The 19481-nt window shown below is 51.7% G+C and overlaps 6 protein-coding genes across 6 annotated transcripts; 2 read left to right on the top strand and 4 right to left on the bottom strand.

Moving 5' to 3' along the window:
* Positions 1-579: 579 nt before the first annotated feature.
* BO70DRAFT_361080 (glutamate dehydrogenase) lies at positions 580-2592 on the bottom strand. Its single transcript, XM_025542964.1, has 4 exons — positions 2487-2592; positions 2030-2305; positions 1639-1925; positions 580-1529 (listed from the first exon to the last, which is right to left on the bottom strand). Exons 1-4 carry the CDS (start codon positions 2530-2532, stop codon positions 759-761), a joined length of 1380 nt encoding a protein of 459 aa, XP_025400801.1. The 5' UTR covers positions 2533-2592; the 3' UTR covers positions 580-758.
* Positions 2593-8267: 5675 nt separating this feature from the next.
* On the top strand, positions 8268-9216 carry BO70DRAFT_423553 (uncharacterized protein; the record flags this gene model as incomplete). Its single annotated transcript, XM_025547595.1, has 4 exons — positions 8268-8522; positions 8682-8698; positions 8765-8783; positions 8824-9216. Exons 1-4 carry the CDS (start codon positions 8316-8318, stop codon positions 9214-9216), a joined length of 636 nt encoding a protein of 211 aa, XP_025400802.1. The 5' UTR covers positions 8268-8315.
* A 1936-nt stretch (positions 9217-11152) lies between these two features.
* On the top strand, positions 11153-12486 carry BO70DRAFT_423555 (uncharacterized protein; the record flags this gene model as incomplete). Its single annotated transcript, XM_025547596.1, has 8 exons — positions 11153-11217; positions 11293-11298; positions 11328-11437; positions 11572-11596; positions 11741-11761; positions 11819-11920; positions 11972-12068; positions 12216-12486. 8 exons carry the CDS (start codon positions 11153-11155, stop codon positions 12465-12467), a joined length of 678 nt encoding a protein of 225 aa, XP_025400803.1. The 3' UTR covers positions 12468-12486.
* Positions 12487-13162, bottom strand: BO70DRAFT_224275 (uncharacterized protein). Its single transcript, XM_025538753.1, has one exon. The coding sequence runs from the start codon at positions 12922-12924 to the stop codon at positions 12520-12522; it is 405 nt and encodes a 134-aa protein (XP_025400804.1). The 5' UTR covers positions 12925-13162; the 3' UTR covers positions 12487-12519.
* Positions 13163-13401: 239 nt separating this feature from the next.
* On the bottom strand, positions 13402-17148 carry BO70DRAFT_395360 (uncharacterized protein; the record flags this gene model as incomplete). The annotated part of the gene is made up of 2 exons (XM_025546527.1): positions 13402-14109; positions 17065-17148. The coding sequence occupies 2 exons, from the start codon at positions 17146-17148 to the stop codon at positions 13402-13404; spliced, it is 792 nt and encodes a 263-aa protein (XP_025400805.1).
* Positions 17149-17450: 302 nt separating this feature from the next.
* On the bottom strand, positions 17451-18787 carry BO70DRAFT_378874 (uncharacterized protein; the record flags this gene model as incomplete). Its single annotated transcript, XM_025545297.1, has 4 exons — positions 17451-18105; positions 18383-18474; positions 18521-18640; positions 18723-18787. The coding sequence occupies 4 exons, from the start codon at positions 18785-18787 to the stop codon at positions 17750-17752; spliced, it is 633 nt and encodes a 210-aa protein (XP_025400806.1). The 3' UTR covers positions 17451-17749.
* Positions 18788-19481: the final 694 nt, after the last annotated feature.

The following is a 19481-nucleotide window of genomic DNA, read 5'->3' on the forward strand; positions in this document are numbered from 1 at the left end:
GTGCCGAACGAGCACCTGCGCCATCACCACCGGCGCCGCAGCCGCGTCAAGCCGAACGTCGTGCCGCGCGAGAAGGAGAACCCGTCCATTGGGGGGGTGTTGTCGCGGCGTCGCAGCGTCGTGGCTGACCCGCTGCCGACGCTGCAGCTGGAGGCGTCGAAACGGGCGTCGGGGGGGATCATGCATGAGCTGGCACCGTGGCCGGAGCAATCGTGATGTGAGACATTGTATATAGTTGGGATTTACTTGATACCCATAGGTTTTTCGCACAATCGCTGGTTGGGGGTTTGTATATATAGACTAGACCTGACTAGAGCTGACCTGATTAGATGAGAGATAATTTAATGAATGACTTATGCTTGATAGAGTGATTGATACTGTGCTTCAACCTGGGGTATATGTTACTGCAGTGCACTCACGAGCCTAAGGGCACAATTTCTACTTTACTCACATTTTGACATGTACAGTTTACATCTAGAGAGTAAACTTACTCTTCTACTTCCACTCACCGTCCAGTATAGTCCAGTCTACTACGCCTTAGATAACTCCATCCATCCCTTTACGAAGAAAATAAAAAGTGACAAAGCAAGGATTCATCATCATCATGCAAGCTCATCTAAGCATAAGCCGAGAAGAAGAAGAAGGAAACAAGAAGGCGCCTCTATCCATCGCGTCGCGCTGAAAAAACCAACCAAGCATATAGGTACTATACGTTATCATCAACCATAAGCAGCAGCAACAGCCAGCGTCGGATCGATCTACCACCAATCACCCTGGTCCTTCATAGCGGCAGCGACCTTGGTGAAGCCGGCAATGTTGGAGCCGGTGACGAGAGAAGGCAAGACACCCTCGGCGGGGGTGGCGTACTGGACGGCGGTGTCGAAGCCGTTCTTGAAGCACTCGCGCATGATATCCTTCAGGCGGGCATCGACCTCCTCGGTGGTCCAGCTCAGACGGGCCGAGTTCTGGGCCATCTCCAGGCCGGAGACGGCGACACCACCGGCGTTGGCGGCCTTGCCGGGGGCGTACCAGATGGCGGCGGCGCCGGGGTTCGCCGAGCGGTGCGCCTCGAAGATGTCGATGGCCTCCTGCGTGCAGCCCATGTTGGAGCCCTCGGCGATGAACTTGGCGCCCGCCGCGATCAGCGCCTGCGCCTCCTCGCCCGACACCTCGTTCTGGGTGGCCGACGGCAGCGCCACGTCCACCTGGCCGACGTGCACCCACGGACGGGCGCCGGCGATGTACTTGAACTTGGCGTCGCTGAAGGTGCCCGCGCCCACGATGCTGGCCAGCTGCTTCCGCTCGACCTTGACCTGCGCGATCTCCTCGATCTCGGCGGGGGTGAAGCTGCCTTCACCGTTGATGATCAGGGAGCCCTGGCTGTCGCTCAGCGACACCACCGATCCACCCAGCTCGATCACCTTCAGCGCGGCGTACTGCGCCACGTTGCCCGACCCGGAGATCGCCACGCGCTTGCCCTGGAAGCTCTCCGCGCCGTTGGTGGCGTGTGCGATCATATGCTCGACGTACTGTACATACGGATCAGCCTAGCCCTAACCAAGACCCAACCCAACCCCCGGTAGGTTCAAACAGAACCAAACATGAAAGGAAAGGAAAGGAAAGGAAAGAAAGACATACGTAAACAACACCATACCCAGTGGCCTCGGGACGGATGAGAGAACCACCCCAGCTGCCACCCTTACCGGTGAGGACACCCTCCCACTGGTTGCGGATCTTGCGGTACTGGCCGAAGAGGAAGCCGACCTCGCGGCCGGTCACGCCGATGTCGCCGGCGGGCACGTCGGTGTCGGCGCCAATGTGCTTGCACAGTTCCGTCATGAACGAGACGCAGAACCGCCGGATCTCATTGTCCGACTTGCCCTTGGGGTCAAAGTCGGATCCTCCCTTACCACCACCCATGTTCACTGCATCCTCACAATTAGCATCATCATCATCATCATCATCATCATCTTCTTCTTCTTCATATATATCATGTGAAGATGGAAGAGAGAAAGGAAGGAAGACATACACCCAGTCAACGCATTCTTGAAAATCTGCTCGAAACCCAAGAACTTCAGGATGGACAGGTTGACGGAGGGGTGGAAGCGCAGACCACCCTTGTAGGGGCCCAGGGCGCTGTTGAACTGCACGCGGAATCCCCGGTTGACCTGCACATTGCCGGCGTCGTCCTCCCACACCACGCGGAACTGGATGATGCGCTCCGGCACCGACACCACCGCCAGCGCCTTGCGGTATTCGGGGTTCTGCTGGAAGAGGGTGCTGTTTTCGAGGGTGGAGGCGAGCTCTATTATTATTATTATTATTATTATTATTTTAGTATCAATATGGATCAAGTTTGAGGGGATGGAGGGTGGAGGGGGGTTGAGTATTTTTGTGGATTGGGGGGGGGGGGGGGGGGGATTAGGGTTGAGGTTGAGAAGAATGTGAGAGGAGAGAGAGGGAGGAGAGAAATGGCGTAAACGTACCCTTGTAGGCCTGCTCGAACTCGGGCTCGTGGGGAAGGTTAGACATGATGATTAGATAGGAGGAAAGAACTTTTTTTTTTAAACCGGAGGAGGGGGGGGGGGGGGGTATAGTAAAGAGACCGGGGTATATGCAAGAGGAATGAGAGTGTGAGAAGAGAAGGAAGAGAGAAGAAGAAGAAGAAGAAGAGAAAGAGGGAATGCGCAGATTTATGTCTGTCTCCCTTCTTTTCTCCCTCTCCCTCTCTCTCTCTCTCTCTCTCTCTCTCTCTCTCTCGGTCGACTCGAGGGGCAACCCGCCAACCCGCCAACCCGCAGCGGAGACTCTCCTCCGGACAGCAGCACCACGGTTCCCATCCACCATCCACATTCCACCATCCGGAGTCGGACAATACAGACAGACGGCGGCAGGCACCACGACCACGGTAAGTGCAAGCCGGCTGCCGAGCGGGTTGCGGTGGCGCCGAACTTCGGGGCGCCTTAGTCGATACTCTCAGGTCACAGTTTCGCCCCGTTATCAGCCGGCTCTATCGGCGGGAATCCGCTGGCTGGTCCGCCGCGATCGGTGGCGATATTCCTTTCTTCTTTTTGGCAGTACTCAGTACTTCTTACTCCCTTGCCTACTGTGTATGTAGTTTGTCTCTTTCAACAAGGGAGGGGAAATTTTATAAAATTTTACCCTGAATAAAGATACACATGACACGACACTACACTACACTACACTACACTATACTACACGCACACGCACATTGGCCCTGGCAGGAAGCAAGATAATGCACGCCAAGAGATCCCATCCCATCCATATCCCTACTAGACCAGTAACTACTTTACTTACTTTACTTTGACTTTTTTCCTCCTGCCACTGCAGAGTGCAGAGTGGCGGACCAATCACCTTGATCCTCCTCCCCATCCCATTGGCCCATCCACCCTCGGAAGGGTGTCCGCCCCACGTGCCTCTTATCTGATGGCGTTTGCAATTTCAATTTCTTTCTTGTTACACTTTTTGGCACGCCATCCATATCTCGACCCTCAAGTCTCAAGTCAAGTCAAGTCGCCTCCTCGCTCCGAAAATAGGACGATAATTTGCCCCCCCCCCCCCCCCCCCCCTCCTTGTTCCTTGTTCCGAATCCAAACTTCCCCGGTGAGCCCCGATGTGTGGATTGTGGACGACGGACGTGGGGATGACTCCAGGTGTGTGGACTGTGGACGGCACGGGTCTGAGGGGGAGGGGTCTGATCATGCAACCTTTCTACCACCTGTCTGTCTGTCTGTCTGTCTGGAGTGGAGTGGACTGGTCTAAGTCTGACACGGGTTTGGAGTAGTGTGGGTGGTGGTGGTGGTGGATTTTATTTCACCGGTTTCACCGGTGAGATTGAGATTTGACGGTACACCATTTATCCAACAGTAACAGTAGATAAAGAGAGAGTCTGCTATGAGTGTGTTGTATGCTGTATACTGTGTGATGCCTGAAGAAAAAGAAGGATGGATAGGGTTAAGTGGACCAGTCAGACCAGTCAGATCAGTCAGATCAGTCAGTCTTGGTCTTGGTCTTGCTTGGTACAGTGTGCCCCTCCCGTAGGTGAACAATCTCAAAAGTTCAGTCACACATCGACTCGGGGACTTCATCAAGATCCATCCGAGTCCAATTTCCCGGGAGGAGAGGGGGGGATAGTTACTAGGTAGTTAGTCAGTGGGTGGGATGGGGGATGGGGGCATGTGAGTTGAGCCAGATAATAAGGTTAGGGTTGGGTTGGTTGGTGTGTTGGACCGGATTGGCGGGGGTAGTTTAACCAGTAGATATGTACGGGTGACTGACATTAGTACCATGCATATTATACTAATTCACAGGATGGCAAGTAGAGTAAAGTATCCCTACCTAGATAGATATAGATAAATACCCATTCCGATATCCCAAAACCAAGACGGAACCGCCCGGAACAGAAGAATCCCCCCCACCACCGGAGTCATCAGCAGGGTCCGGCAAAGACCAACCCACATAGACAGACATACTTAAGCACACCGAAAACAGCTTGTTCGCCTTAGTTAGGGTCGCAGTGGCCTTCGCTAAGCCCCCGTGGATGCCTCCGGGCCAATCAGCGTCCCCGGCGACAAAACTAGTCCCGCCCCACCGGGGCTGGACGATCGGATCGCCCAAGAGGTCGGACGGACTGACTGACCATTTGGCCGGTGGTGTGGTTTGTTCGCCTGGAAGGCTTGTTTGGGGGGATCTTAGTTTTGTGATTGGGTTTGGGGTTTAAAGTGATTAGGTTGGAGGGGATGGGGTGAGTTTGGGAGGGCTGGGTATGATTCAATGGGAAAGGACGAAAGGGGAGGGGGGGAGGGTCTGGTGGCTTGACTTGACTTGACTTGATTTGACTTGATCGGGAGGGGATTCAATATGATTAAGGTTGGGTTGGGTTGGGTTGGGTGGGTGGATGGATGGATGGATGGGAATACCTGTTTGCTGGGCCATTCAATTAGGGTTGCTTGGGAGGGGGTGAATCAATCGCTGCTTGGGAATGGGAGTCTTCACTGCTGATAGCTAGTCAGTGGGTATATCAGCCTCTCCTCTGCTCTCCATTTCCATCTTTCGTAAATACTCTGGTCGGTAATCACCACATCTGATTTCTGCTCGATCACACTGGTGTCATGGCCTACCTATCAGCCATATCTGTCATAATGAGGCACTCATATTGAAATACCATTGCCAGGATGGCATCAATGCAATCTGCAATACCATCACGCATGTGGAAAGTCATTGGAAGGATTGATATTTCGATTCGGAACTTATCCGGAATCCAATGTCTCGCGCTTAGGATGTTATATCTGCTGCACTCTGTCGCTGTCTTCCATCTGTCCTAGCGTGGAGATCCTGGCCCGGCTTCAGGGCTTCGAATCCAAACTCTTCACGGACTCCACTGCGGGTGATGCTTGGTCACATTAGTATCACCCCTTCGGGGGTTAACTAGATACCGCCTGTGACTGTTTTCTTCTTTTCTCGCTGGATGTCCATTGAAGGCTCGTTTGCTTTCGAAGATTCAGATTCAGCGAAAGTCTGCCAGGTTGAATCACTTCTCCTGGCGGAACAAACGCCGCAAGCGTATCCTGCTTGTGCAAGAAACGGCAGACCTCTATATGATGTATGGCGTTCAAATTGCAACGCATCCAGAGAGTACTCGGACGAAGACGGGGAAGAAAGCGTCCCCTGTCCGATTTTGGGACGCATTGGAGGCTGGGAAAAGTGTCTTTCCTGTCTTTCGGTCCTGTGAGTAGCAGAGCTGGAGCGTCTCTTTCGAGGGTGGAGAGATATATCGCGAATTATGTTTGCGAAACCCAGATATTGGGTGGTGTCCGAATCATTCTACATGTCCTTGACGACTGGACGGCAGGGAATGGACATGGTAGTTCCATTCCAGCATCAGATCATCGCATTAAGGTGCTGTCATGCGGTCATTGATGAGTCCCTACCAGCTTGGTCAGTTATCCGTGCTTAGAATAGCTGCGTGCGCGGAGCAGACATCTACGGAGATCCCAGTCATACAGTGTACCGAGGCACTCAGTCTCTTGGTGCTGTACAGTCAGGTCATCTCCTCTGGCTGAGAGAGCTTTATATTCTGAGATATATCGGGTCTGTTCTCGCCCCCATGCGGTCTAATCGAATGAGCACGCAGAAATATGATGTTTCAAGGACAGTGACGGCCAGATACAACAAACAACAAGGGATAGAGAGTTTGGTCCTCCGGCATTTGCACCATGCAGCGTGCCCGAAAGCCCGAGTTAACTCGGGGCACAGCATAATGTGACCCTATCAGGTGGTGGTGGTGGAAGCCCTATGCGTCGGTATCAGCTTCTTCTCAGTCCCGCTGTGTTTGTGTTTGCGTCTACACAGACTGGAGCCGTACTGCTGCTAATTAGCCTGGAGAGCTATTGGTAAGATGGGTACGATGCCTTACGGTGGATATGCGGCAAGACGAGGCAGAGATCTCCTCCTTATTGCGGAGGAAGTTTACATTACATCCTAGGGAAGAGAGCCCACGGACGGATCTATTGCTGTCATCTCGCAATAGTCGGATCATGTCAGACTGGTGCATGCAGAGGAGCTTTGGTTCCGCTGTCTGTCTCGGGACCCAGAAAACCCTGTATAGGGCACGCTCCTTATGCTCATGCTCTCTATAGTACTATTGGGGGTAAATGCTGGCCCGCAAATACGCCAGAGACCGCTATGATATCTGTCTTTGAGCGGCGCTGAAGTATTTGCCATTCAAGTCTTATTACCCCTGCCAGGACGTTGAACCAACACAAGCATATCAATTCGATGGATATGTCAGGGTCGATATACGCGAAGGAAACGCTGTCTTTGGTCACACATCTCATATCTTCCTGAAAGATACATGCATTGGCATCGCGAAGGCCGCCAATTAATTGGTGTCGGCTCAGAGAGAACAGAAGAACCAACCACCCCCCATGGGGGCAACATTTCTGGATATCTCAAGACACCATGGATACTGAAAGATTGATGTCGTGGACATTGCACTCCGCAAAGGACATCTTATATGGGCGTTATAAGAAGACAATGATTCTATGATCGGCTTAAAATCATACAACTCACTGTTCAGTGCGCAGGTTGTTGCATGGGTCTCGACAAACGGCGAGCAGCAAGTGTGGCTGAGTGCTGTTCGAGAAAAAGGTCATATTGACAGACTATATACAGCACCTATTGATCCTGTGGTCTTGTTATGACTGAAAAGCTGGGGGATATCATCCTAGAGACTAACATCGGGATGAATTCGATGGGAACTAAACTCCTATAACACCAGATTATCTGCATACTGCCAGTCATGCGCTATTGACAGTCGATTTATTTGTCGGCATCAAGAATGTTTCGAACCTAAATGTTAGTGTTGACAACAAAATATCCAACGCATCCGGTGGCATCAGGACATCATTGTATGCCACACTCTCTGTCATCCATACGGATATCACCACGATACAAAGAACGATACTATGCTTCGAGAATACTCTACCTTTTGCATCGGCTTGTGTCGCACAGTAGCCATGGCACGAATCTTCAGTGGACCAAAGGAAAGTTGTTTCTTCTCAGATAATGACGACTTCGGCGATACACGGCTTTCCTTAATCCGACTCTGAACGATCATATCGGAGTTTTATCAAAACAGACAATGACAGATTCCAACTTGGGTCTCATATGGGGAGCTGGAGACTAATGGGTCCAGGATCATGATAGATGTGCCGCCAAAGAAGCATAAGGGGGTTTTTCACGAGCTGTTTACAGGCTAGAGCCCCCAGAGGATTATAATCCAACCTCTGAGCAGTACTGGGAAGCATAGTGTTCGATGAAGGGCATTATCCGAAGAGAACCACTAGGCCTGCTATGTTGACACACATATTGTCCAGGTCCTCACTGGAACCAGCCCACGGACATATGTGGTGTCCTATAATTATATCAGTATACCACGACAGAGATCCATCATCGAGATTCATTCTGGATGGTGTTGCTCGCGGCAAGCCTTGGTATTCCTATTCCATGATCATCACAGAAGACCATACTTTGAATACGTTTTCGTTGAAAGGGATATGCTTTATATGATATATCATGACTGCGAAAAGCGCAAAGCACAAAGAACCTTATGCATGCGTGGGAAATTTCCAAGAGCGACTGGCTCTGTATTATCTGGTTTTGTTATCTTTCTTGGCCCGTGTCGACCAACATGTCTCGCGTGCGCCAGTCAGGGGCTCTGTTACTCGAGAAATGAAGCATATCGGGAACTTTTGAATGTCTCAGAGGCGGCTCTCTCCAGTGCCTGAAGCTGAATGCGAGTTTCCGCCTGGACTACGTCGCGAGTAGTAGTCGGCTATCTGCCAGAAAATCGGCCGTGTGTGTCGCGTGGCACGAATAAAATGAGTCCTAGTTCTATGACTGTGGCTATTGTGAGCTGGACATGCCAGAAGAAGGGCAAGACGATGCCATCTATGACAGACTGCATGGTAGATTTTGGGGCAGAGGGTGTCGGGCAGTGCGTACGTTGTTGAAAAGAAGAACATACTCGACCCTGATATTCAACATATTACCGTTTTCAGGCATTACCCTGAGCAGTCATGACGTTTTACGAACCCTCCTATTGCTGGTGAGCAGAAACCTGGAGTTTTATATCAACACCGAACATTATTATAAAATAGCTTCGGCTGCGGGTTAGGTATGTCTCTCTCTCTCTCTCTCTCTCTCTCTCTCTTTTGGCATAGAGTGTTGATTTTGTGTATAGTCCAGATATGTCGGCCCTCGTATATCAACGCGATAGCGTCTTAGAACTTCCCTGAGCAGAATTTCATTCAAATGGCATCAAGTCTGTCCATACATGAGACATACGACTCCCAGGGTACTGCTCCGCTGTCTTCTATGCAGGATGCAAGTGGAAAGACCATGCGTTGCGTTTTTGGCCCGCCAGTTCGTCATATTCCGATCTTCTGGATTAGAGCAAAAGCAGTCATCTCGCTAGGTATCAATTCACACGATGACCCAGAAAAAGATCTAGTCCCAGGCTATGCTCTATCGACTGTTCATTATCGTCGCCTCATGGATGCAAGCCATCATTTACCTGCAGACGCCAGCAGCGATTATTTGGTTGCTGGCGCCGTTGGGATATCATATCCAAAGAATATGTCCGGGAAAGGTGCCATGGGCAATGGATATGAGCCCATCTTTGATGTCGAATGAAGAAAGACTGACGCGATTGGCACAGATCACAAACTATTTTCTGGGAATTGTTCATGGACAGGTTGCGTAGAGACGATCTTCCGTCGACATGGTATATCTGATGATATGCTTATATATTAGCTCCACATTTCGAACACGGAACTGGGAGGATCTGTCCGCAGCGGACGAAAGTTCGAAGGACATTCCTCGGCTTATCGAAGGGTCTTCTGTGTCCATCCATCCATTGGATTAGCCCCCAGACGTTCTGCTTCAGATCTATCCGCATGGTGTATGGCGTCCAGTGGATCATGGAGTTTCGTGACTTGGGTCCTTGTCAGGCCTTTGATATCATGACCTCGCTAAAGAAATCGTCCGACGACAGGAGTGTAGAGAAGACCAAGGTCGCCAGGCCCTTCCATCCGTGTGTTGCAAGGACTATACGCCCAGTTCCGCGATGATTGGAAATGCAGAATGGGACGACGACCCAGCTGCGTGCTCGCCTCATCAAAAAGTGTGCTGCCATCGCTTCAGTCCAAATCATCTCCTTGGCCCACTCTCCCGACACGTATCAAAGCAACTCTTTGATAGAATAGAGGATTCAAAGCCGAAACATGGAGTCGGATAGCAACCACCCACATACTCGCCGCGCGCAAAGGGTAAATCAATCAATACACTGCTGATTCTCTTCTTTAACCGCTCGATCGTCGATCCTGTCTCTCGTGACCAGGCGCTTCTCCTTAGCTTGTTGTGCGAATCATATCGTGTGTACTATACCTTGTGCACTGCATGAGAGATCGAGTCGGTCTGCGAAATCTCTCGGCCTTTTCACGGTCGGAAATGGCGTCCCAAGACCGACCTGGCTGGGAAGATTGCCTTCGTTGGGGAGGCGAGGCAATCTTCCCACTTTTCAGACTCTATTGTCTTTGCTTGCGTATGATGATTATGGCAGTACTGTCGCCTTCGAAGCGCTGCGCCCAGGGAAGGACAGTGAATGAAGATATCGAGAAACCGATGCGGATATTGGAACACGCCCTCCTTATGCGCTGAGCGCGGAACATTGCAAAGAGGCTAGAAGGCCCCCCATGCTGACTGACCTTTTTGTCTAAAGTGCTGATGTCCGGGATGCGACTCGGACGCGATTGTATACTCGCTTCTGAGAGAGGGTTCGCACATCCGATCAAGGGATCCAAGCTGGTGGTCGGCAATTACAACGCCGCACCGAGGCGTTTGGAGTGAACGCCATTTAATCAGACTGAAGAAGCATTCACCATGCTAGCTGAGAAGTGATAGCATCAGAAACCTTTGATGTAAATCATGTTTATTTTCTCTCGGGTTTGTCACCAGTGATGTGATGTAAACCGAGGTGATATATATGATATATATCTCTTCAAACTTAGTATAGCGAACATCAAGAACTGAACGGATGCCACTGTTTAGACAAATCGATCAAATAACAAAATTGGCAAACGTACTAGATAAGCTAACTATACAGGAGGGAGTGCCCCGACATTTAATACCTGTACACATACAGGTCCTTCTGTATATAAATACCGTATGGTAAAACTGATGCCATGTATTTGTTGTTCCACACAATACATCCTCGCTGTCAGGAACATGACTAGATAACTACAAAGTACACTAGCCAACACTACTTCCCTTAGTACAAAGTAGATAGTAAGTTGGTAAGTCTTAGATCGTACAAAACAGCCCTAGTCTCCTCTCCCCCCGCCCGACCTTCAAACTTAGCACTAGCACTAGTACTAGTACGAGTGCTAGTCTTCAGACTTCAGAGTTCAGTTCAGCCGCGCCACCAACCCGCCAAATCGAAAACTCCAGAAGAAGTTTAAATAACGCCAGGAGAGAGGAGTTTTAACCCGGTTGAGGCTAGGGGGGGGGGGGTTCGTGTTGTCCTAGGTACCGTACCTACATTAATAGTAACTTCCTTTGTTTACATGCCATGTCTCTCGCCTATCTCAATCTATCGTCATCGGCATCGTCATCGTCATGCTCAATTGCTTCTAGGTAGGGTAGTCTGCTTTGTCAATTACCATAAGTGTGTATGTAGTAAATAGACTACCTACCTACCTACCTACGGAGTACTTTGTAAGTATGGATAACTAACTACTATCTAGTATATGGATAAGCAGTAATGCCAAACCAACCAACCAACCAACCAATTTCAATCAAATCCACCCCGATCTCAGTCCGCCGTCCGGGTTGTCATCACATCAGATCAGATCAGGTAGTTAACCGATCGATGGACGCGATCCGCGAACCAAACCACACACCACAACATGAACTAAACTGGCCCCAATTATTTTCTCTTGTTTTGATGCCGTCATGCATTTTGCATTACCTACCTGCCTATGTAGGTAGGTAGATGGTTACTATGGAGTATGGGGTATGTGCCAGAAAGAAAGAAAGAAAAGGTTAGGAGTTTTTGGTTGGTGTTTAGTTGGGGTAGGTTGGTGCTGTTTATATCATCTCTTGCTCCCCCCCTCCCTCTCCCTCTCTCTTTGCTGTGTGGGTACTATGTATGGAATAGGAAGGTAGACAGTCTATATAGGTAAGTAATTACACAGTAGCTACCTACCTACCTACCAACCTATCCATCCATGCCTAGGCAAATAGTCCCTAGTAGGGGGGGGGGGGGGGGAAAGTACTATACGTACTCCGGACAAACCGGTGGGGCGCGGTCGGCTACCTACACAGTACTACACAGTATGTAAGTAAGTATGTATGTATGTATGTATGCATACTGTATGTAGTGTCTCAGTTGTCTGCTCTACTCTACTCCTCTCTCTACCCAGCTGTCTATTCTAATAGGTACACAGCATACGCAGCTTGCTGTCTTACAATTCAGTTCACGGTCGGTACCTTACCTACATTCTAATTCCAGATTACAGAGTACCAGATGGTAAGGAGTAACTATAGTAAGTACCTAAGTAAGTAGTGGGCTATCGAAGTGGGGGTGGGTACATAGTACTTTAGTCAGCTACTGCCTAGCTAACTACCTACAGAGCAGCGCAGCGCATAATAACGACTACTACCGCGTCCAGTCGATCCAGAGTCCCGAGTCCCGACAGACAAAATATTACTACTATGTACAAACTACGGAGTACAGTATATCATACTATATCGCCTCAGCACGCAAGCTAATGCCGCAATCCGCCTCCCAACACCCGGAGCTGGGAATCGTCAGGGGTCGGGGTCAGGGTCAGGGTCAGGGTCAGGTTCAGGCACCAGAATACTCATCTGAGGGCCTGACCTGACCGAGCTGAGCGGCGGGGGTTTGGTGGTGGCGACCAGCCCGGCCCAGCCGACTCAACTCACTAGTATCTTCACTATCTTCAGTCTTGAGTCGCTACCCGACAAGTGCAGGGGTTGGGTGGACACGCACACGGACACGGAACACGGAACACGGAACACGGACATGGACAAGGACTCGGACTCGGACTCGGATATGGTCACGGTCAAGTCACGGCCAGGGCCAGGTAGACATGCCCATGGACTGGAACACTTCCTTGGAAATGGACGCAAGCCATGTTGCCAGTTGCCAGGCACCAGGCCATTGGGGTGAAAAAGGGGCAGATAGAAAAGGTGTAAGGGGGAGAGAGAGAGGGGCCAGGGTCCAAGGACAAGGGCAAGGACCAAAGACCAGCTACGGAAACAGGTAAGCAAGCAAGCAAGCAAGAAAAATAAAAAAAAGAATCCCGGTTCGTGTTGCATGTAGAGTGAATAAGTGGAAGAGTGAGTGAGTAAGTGGTATTCGGATAATTAATTTTTCCCCTTGATTGTTTTCTCCTTCGTATTTTCCCGTGTTCCTTCAGTCGTATAATCACCAACCCCTTGCGAGAGGGCAGTACGCCGTGCGCAATAATTGAAGCCAGAGAACCAATGTGGGCCCCGCGAAATCTATCACGCTCAATATCATCCAAAGTAATCAATCAATCAATCAAATCGTATGATCGTCGTTCTCTCATGGCAGAAAACAATAATAAAAAAAAATATTCGCTATGAGGGTCACCAACTCCGTGCTACCGCCAGCGTATTCTGGTGTTGTGTTGTTGTTGAAGATGGGTAAAAGAATAAGAGAAGGGAAAAAAAATTATATGAGAAAGAGAACCGTGTTCTCCTCGGGAGAAGGGAATAGGAGGACACGCACGCGCGCTGTTGTACTGGTGCCGGTGCTGGGGTGAGACTGGCTCACCCTTGCGAACTCTGTGGTTGTGACAGCTGCGATGACGAATCTCGGAGGACATCAGGCGCTCGCGGCCCGACCATCCAGTCCTCCATCGCTAGCCACTCGCTCCAGCTCCGCTCCGCCGCCTCGATCTCCGAATCTAGCGGCCCTTGCAACGGACGCAGGAACGGGATCGTCTCCAGCGGCGGGATGTCGTAGTCCTTCTTCACCGCCGCCCAACCGCCGCTTTTCGCCGCGAACAGGTAATTGCGCCGTTCCTGTTCGTGCAGAGACCCGATGCCCGTGCTCCAGTCGTCGCCGAAGAAGCCGTGCAGCACCCCGGGGAAGTCCATCCCCGTGGCCACGAGCCGGCGAATGTATGGGATCAGCGAGACGGCGGACAGCGGCGTCGATGTTATCGGGGAGGCGGAGGCGGAGGAGGCGGAGGAGGCGGGGGAGGGCGATTCAGCGCGCGAGTTGGCGACAGGGTTCGTTTGCCATTGGCAGGGGAGGCGGATGTTCAGGAACGCCGACAGCGCTTGCACGGGGACGCTGTGCTGCGCATGGTCCAGGAAGTAACGCTGGCAGTTCTGATATCGCGGGTACCATTCGAAGATGTCGAAGTTGTCGCCCGACGCCTCGGCAAGTCCCACCATCGTAGCCGGGTTGAGGGCTGGCTGGCGTTCATCTGGGGCCCGGGGGTCGGCTGATGGCTCGAATTTCGGGGGTTCCTGTTGAGAGCATGCTTCTTAGTCTTGTTTCTTTTATTTCACTTTGGTCGAGACTCGAGTCCTGCCCGCGAATCGAGCCATGGAGAGGGGAGAGGTGAGGCCCGGTCGATCTGCGACGGCGAGGCAGTGACGTCGACGGCTCGCGCACCGCATCCATGCAACACCCACCCGCCCGATCGCGTCGAGCTCAGAGACTGGAAGAAGGGGGGGGGAATTACTGGTGCGAAAATATACTCCTGCCACGGCGGACGAGGACCGACACTCGGTGTCGCGGGTTCGGGGCGGGCGACGGGGAGGGGGAGGAGCGGAACAGATTCCTGATCGCGAAACCTAAGCCTCTACCCGGGTGAGATTCGTTCATGGACATCTGCTAGGCGTGGTCCATTTATGGGGAGAACAGGAACGGTTCATGACAGGGCATGGGGTCGGGCCAGCAGAGAGCAAGAGAGAGACAAAAGAGAGAGCGAGAGCAGCCCGACAAGGTGGAGGAGGGACGAGGCCTGGATGACGGGGGGGGGAAACGGGGCGCATTGGAAGACATAAAACGGGGAGCATGGGACATACATAAAGCTTCGGACTGAGACAAGGGAAAAGCAAGCGAGCCAGAAGGGACGGGCGACAGGGAAAAAAGAGTCAGGTTGCGGAGCTGCGCTGGAGTGGACTTGTATGATTGTTTGGGATTGGGAGGGGACTAGAACGAGAACGGGTCTACCCGATAAAGCCAGGCCGCGAACTGAGACTGACTGGGTTGGGAAAGACAGGAAGACGAGGTCGAGAAAACGGTATCATATAAATAATAAGTAGCAGCAGATTCGGTACTTTCTTCTTTCTTTCTTTTTTTTCTTTTTTTTTCTGATCATCACATTTTTGCCCATGTAGTGAATTTTGGAGACGCAGCCAATAGTGGGAGGGGAGAGCAATAATGGCACAGCAGCTAACCCTCCCCCAAACTGGGTAGTGGTCCGTTGGGGAGTTTCAAGGGGAGAGGCACTGGAGGGCCATCGGCAGGTGGATAATTGGCAGATTGGATTGGCAATTGGCAGGGGGGAGAAAAAGCAGAATAATCATCAATAAACTGTAAGTGTAAATGCATTAACTTTCACGGCTCCCCTTCTCTTCCAAAAATAAAAATTAAAAAAAAAAAAAAAAAAAGACGAAACCAGGTACAGATCGGATGAAAAGGGTGTTTGGTGCCCCGTCCCTGGGCTGAGGGCCGTAGTTAGTGGATGGCGAAAAGCGCTGGTCATCGCGTGTCCTTTTGCCCAGTGGATCCGGGAAAATGCTGATAGGACCATCGCCAGATCCAAGATATCCGTGCAGCTGCACGCTACCTTCCTCCAGTGCTACTACTTAGGTACTTATCTGGTAGATACGGAGTACCTGGATAGGTGGTATCATACCTTTCTACCTATCGGTCATGAGTCTATCCCCGGGTCAGCCGGGGTATGAAGCAAGTAATAGTCGCCTCGAGGCGGCATCCTTCCGACTATAGTGCCTGGGTAGTACGGAGTAGGTATACCACACTCTCTCTATAGTACTACTCATACCGTGCACCGGTTGGGTGGAACCGGTTTATCTGATGTCCATGCAGTCGGCAATTCTTCCTGGCTCAGTGGGAATCCGTGGGATGATGGGAACGGAAAACAAACGCATATATTATACCAATCAGGAAAATACAAGAGATGCAAGATCGTCCCCTCGATCAGACCCAGTAACTATCTCGCGCGGTACGCGGACGGTACGTACCAGACAAACAACCCCAGTCCCCATACCGAACAGCGTACCGTGGACGGTACCAAAGTAACAAGCAGCGATCAATAATCGTACAGTAAAAGTAGTAAGGTAACTTCCCTCCCAGGTACCCAGGCAAGGTGGTCGGTATATAGATTCTAGCCGGGTGGAATCACGATGGGAATCAGGGCATCCCTTCCATCCCCTTCATTTGTCAACCATGTGGATCGTGATACCAGGGAACAGCTGCTTCACTTGTACAACCCATGTCGCTACCTAGTAGTTATCTAGTAGTATATCCAGGCGGGATGCGGTGTAAGTGGCGTTTCCATAGTTTTGTCTGCTAGTCGCACACCCGGCGGTCAGAACCCCCTTCCTTGGGCCATCGTCTCTCTCTCTCTCTCTCTCTCTCCAACTCCCGAAGTAATGCGTCGGTTCTTAATCATCCGAGAAGCTCAATAGTGACATCGGGGGCTGACAAGAGGCCTGACCTGACAGACAGGTAGGCCAAGCTGGCAAGGGCGTCCTAGGTCCTGCATGCTGGGGATTGGCGGGGTACAGCCCTGACGACCCTTTTCTTTTCTTTTCTTTCTTTTTTCTTTTTTCCACTGGCGTCATCCATTTGACTCCCAGGAACAGAGTTTCCGCCGTAAGGATGAGCTGATGAGCTGGTCAACGGCTTCACGGCCTTATTTCCCCTTGACGGGGACTGGCACCGCCACAGCCGCTTGACGGCCGTCGACTGTTCGACGGTCCTCTCCTCTCCTCGGTAATCGACCCTCGACAATGCCTTTCTTGTCGCATCCCGATCATGACCCAAATCCCGATCGATGGGTCTGATATAGTGCAAGTCATGAACCACGAACCTATCCCTAATCCCTACACGGTAATGGGCGGGCAGGGATGGCCAATGGTCGGGATCTGTGGTAGGCTGCAGCAAGACAAGTACTGCTACTAGAGTAGGAGTCTAGGACGAAGACAGCAGCCCCCCCACTGCATCTTAGTTGCTAGTCCTGTGGCTCCGTCTATGCAGCTTTCTCAGGGCTCACACGCAGAGGGGAGGTAAAGTAAGGTATGGTATGGTAACGAGTCCCGATCCCGATCTGCCTCTCTTTGCCTGCTTCAATTCCCACAATCAGTCAATATTTCGGCTCTTCATCAATAAGTAACTCCCCAAGTGATCCAGCGTGATCTTCCGATCCTCGTTGCACCCGTGCTAATCACGACGTCGTCGTCGTCGTCGTAGTAGGACTGTTGTCGCTGGACTCCTTCGCTCTCCGCTGAGCCGGCGCCAGAAATTTGCCACATCGTGACGCCCGCGGAATTTTGACACCAGCTCAGCTCCACTTGCTGCAATATCGAAAAAAAAAAAGGTCGCCGCTGCACCTTACGGGGTGAGTTATTGTGCCGCTAGGCCAATCGCATGGCACACGCCCGCGTCGATGACGTCTCGTCTCGGTCTCTGTTGACGTTTTCCCTCTTCGGTCAGCGCGTACCTGCCCCAGCTGATACACAAGCGCAGCTGCGGCAGAGAAGGCCCTCCGCTGGTTCTGCGACGGTGCGTGGATGTTTTGGATCCCAACCCTTAACAGGCCATTCGATTCTTCGGAGGCGCGGGATCGCATCATCTGCAGGTATCTATCTCCAGGCAGGCATTCACACATTGCAGCAGGGTCAGAGAGCGGAGGATGAGCGGTGAGGGTAGCAGGGCTCAGAAGGTACTAACTGGCCATTCAGTACCCGCACCTTGCGGCTTACCAGACGCCATGCTCAGGCCCCAGGGTGTAGGTGATGTACGTCCTCCCTGACGGCTCTGACAGACAGATACCTACCGAGGGCCCGAGACAATACCGTGCGATGCACCTGGGTCGTATCTCTGCACTCTGAACCACGGGTCACTGTGGCTCGTTCAGCCCGGTGGCTGTGTGTCTTGCTTTCGTTGGTTGATCAGCGACAACTTTTGCTTTTTCGCGTCAAGATCCTCAATGCGCGCCGCCCCAGAAGGGGCTAGGTGCAGATACTGAGGGCTTTGATGCATATCCCGCGGTTGAGCATCATCCCCTACGGTACGACATCCCACTAGGCCAATGCGAGATAGCCGTTGACCGCGGTATATGACACCGACTTCGCTGGGGTAGGAAGCATTTTCCGTTCTGTCAGGGGGTGGCAGAAAGGGACCCGTATTGCAGGGGAAAAGCGCCGAATGGAGCCCAGATGGGGAAGATTTCTGAGAGCTCAAACCAATATACGAACGGACCCCGCCTGCTATTTGGTGGTTCAATTCATGCAAGGTGAGCGAGCCCTTGGGCCTTAACCGCCCACACCTCTGGTTATGTGTCCAAGTCACCTGCGACCTTGCGATGGGACAGCATCACCGATTCCTGGAACTCATGGGCATAACGTATGCAAGAGCACGTTCCCATACCCCACTGATACAGTTCCAGCCCCTCCAATTGGCCGCCTAATAAGCTAAAGGTGCATCATGCATTGTGCTCATGTTGGTCCGCATGCATTTTTGCCACAAAATTTGGCCCGTACCTACCGACCGGCCTCAATAGGGTCGGGAAGAAGCCATGGAAGTGTGATATCTCATTGAGCAGCGAAGGCCGACTCGGATCCGAGACGGCCATGCAACTATTGGGGCGGTAGATGTAGGGGATGATCGGATCAATGAGCTTACCTTGGTTCGATGCATGTTTTTCCACGGATGTAATTTACGCATCCGTTCGGTACCGCTGTACGGTCCCTCTCTGCGGCCCCTACTCCGTAGATACCATAGGTACCATGGAACTTTTTCTGACTGCGTCAAAGGCAGGCATTCCTTCAATCGCCTCCAGTTACTTCCGTGACTGCAACAACTGCAACTTCCTGCTGACACTTACTATACCGTGCAGCACGCACGGGGTTCTAGGTGAGTCCGGAGACGCCGAGCCACAGGGATCGGCATTGCAGCCACACGCCCTTGCCACCGTGGCGCATCGGCCGGCTCCAGCCACAGATTATTGCCACTAGTCGACACTAGCCACAGATCACTGCATGGATCAAGGGTTTGAGCAACACTAGCTGCGTTTTAGTGTGTCGCAAGGTTTCAGCGGTGATCCCAAACAGTAGCCCGTGCTGCCCAGTCAGTTTGGCCTGGGATTCCTCTTTGCGCGATATGAGGTCTCCACTGATGGCTCCGGTTGCAGTGAGCAAGTTCGACCACTAGTTCTACTAGTGACTGATAATGTTATACGAGCAGGATATGTTCTAGCTTGCCCTGTCTGAAGATCAGCGCCAGTATGCTTATTTCTGAGGAAATGAGATCACGGTTCATGAGGTGAGTATCAGTCCTCCATGCCCACATCAATGGCTAACTATAGCCTGGCCATGTCTTATCCCGAAGCAGAAAGGATTGACGGTTGAGCAATAACACAAGTGGCCTGAAGACAAATGCTCTCGCCAGGTATCAATACTCCCACTAGGATGGGTTCATCATGTCGGCTCTCCTTCAAATCCCCACCCGAAGCGGGGGAGAGTCGTCTACTGATACAGAATAGCCCTAGCAGATAGAACGGTGCCTTTCTAGTGCTTTTTAACACACATAGGAAGGACTATTCTGGGTACATTTTCTGGAGTCGCTGCATATGTGGCATCCGAGT

Source organism: Aspergillus heteromorphus, assembly GCF_003184545.1.
Source record: "Aspergillus heteromorphus CBS 117.55 chromosome Unknown BO70scaffold_8, whole genome shotgun sequence".
NCBI lineage: Eukaryota > Fungi > Ascomycota > Eurotiomycetes > Eurotiales > Aspergillaceae > Aspergillus > Aspergillus heteromorphus.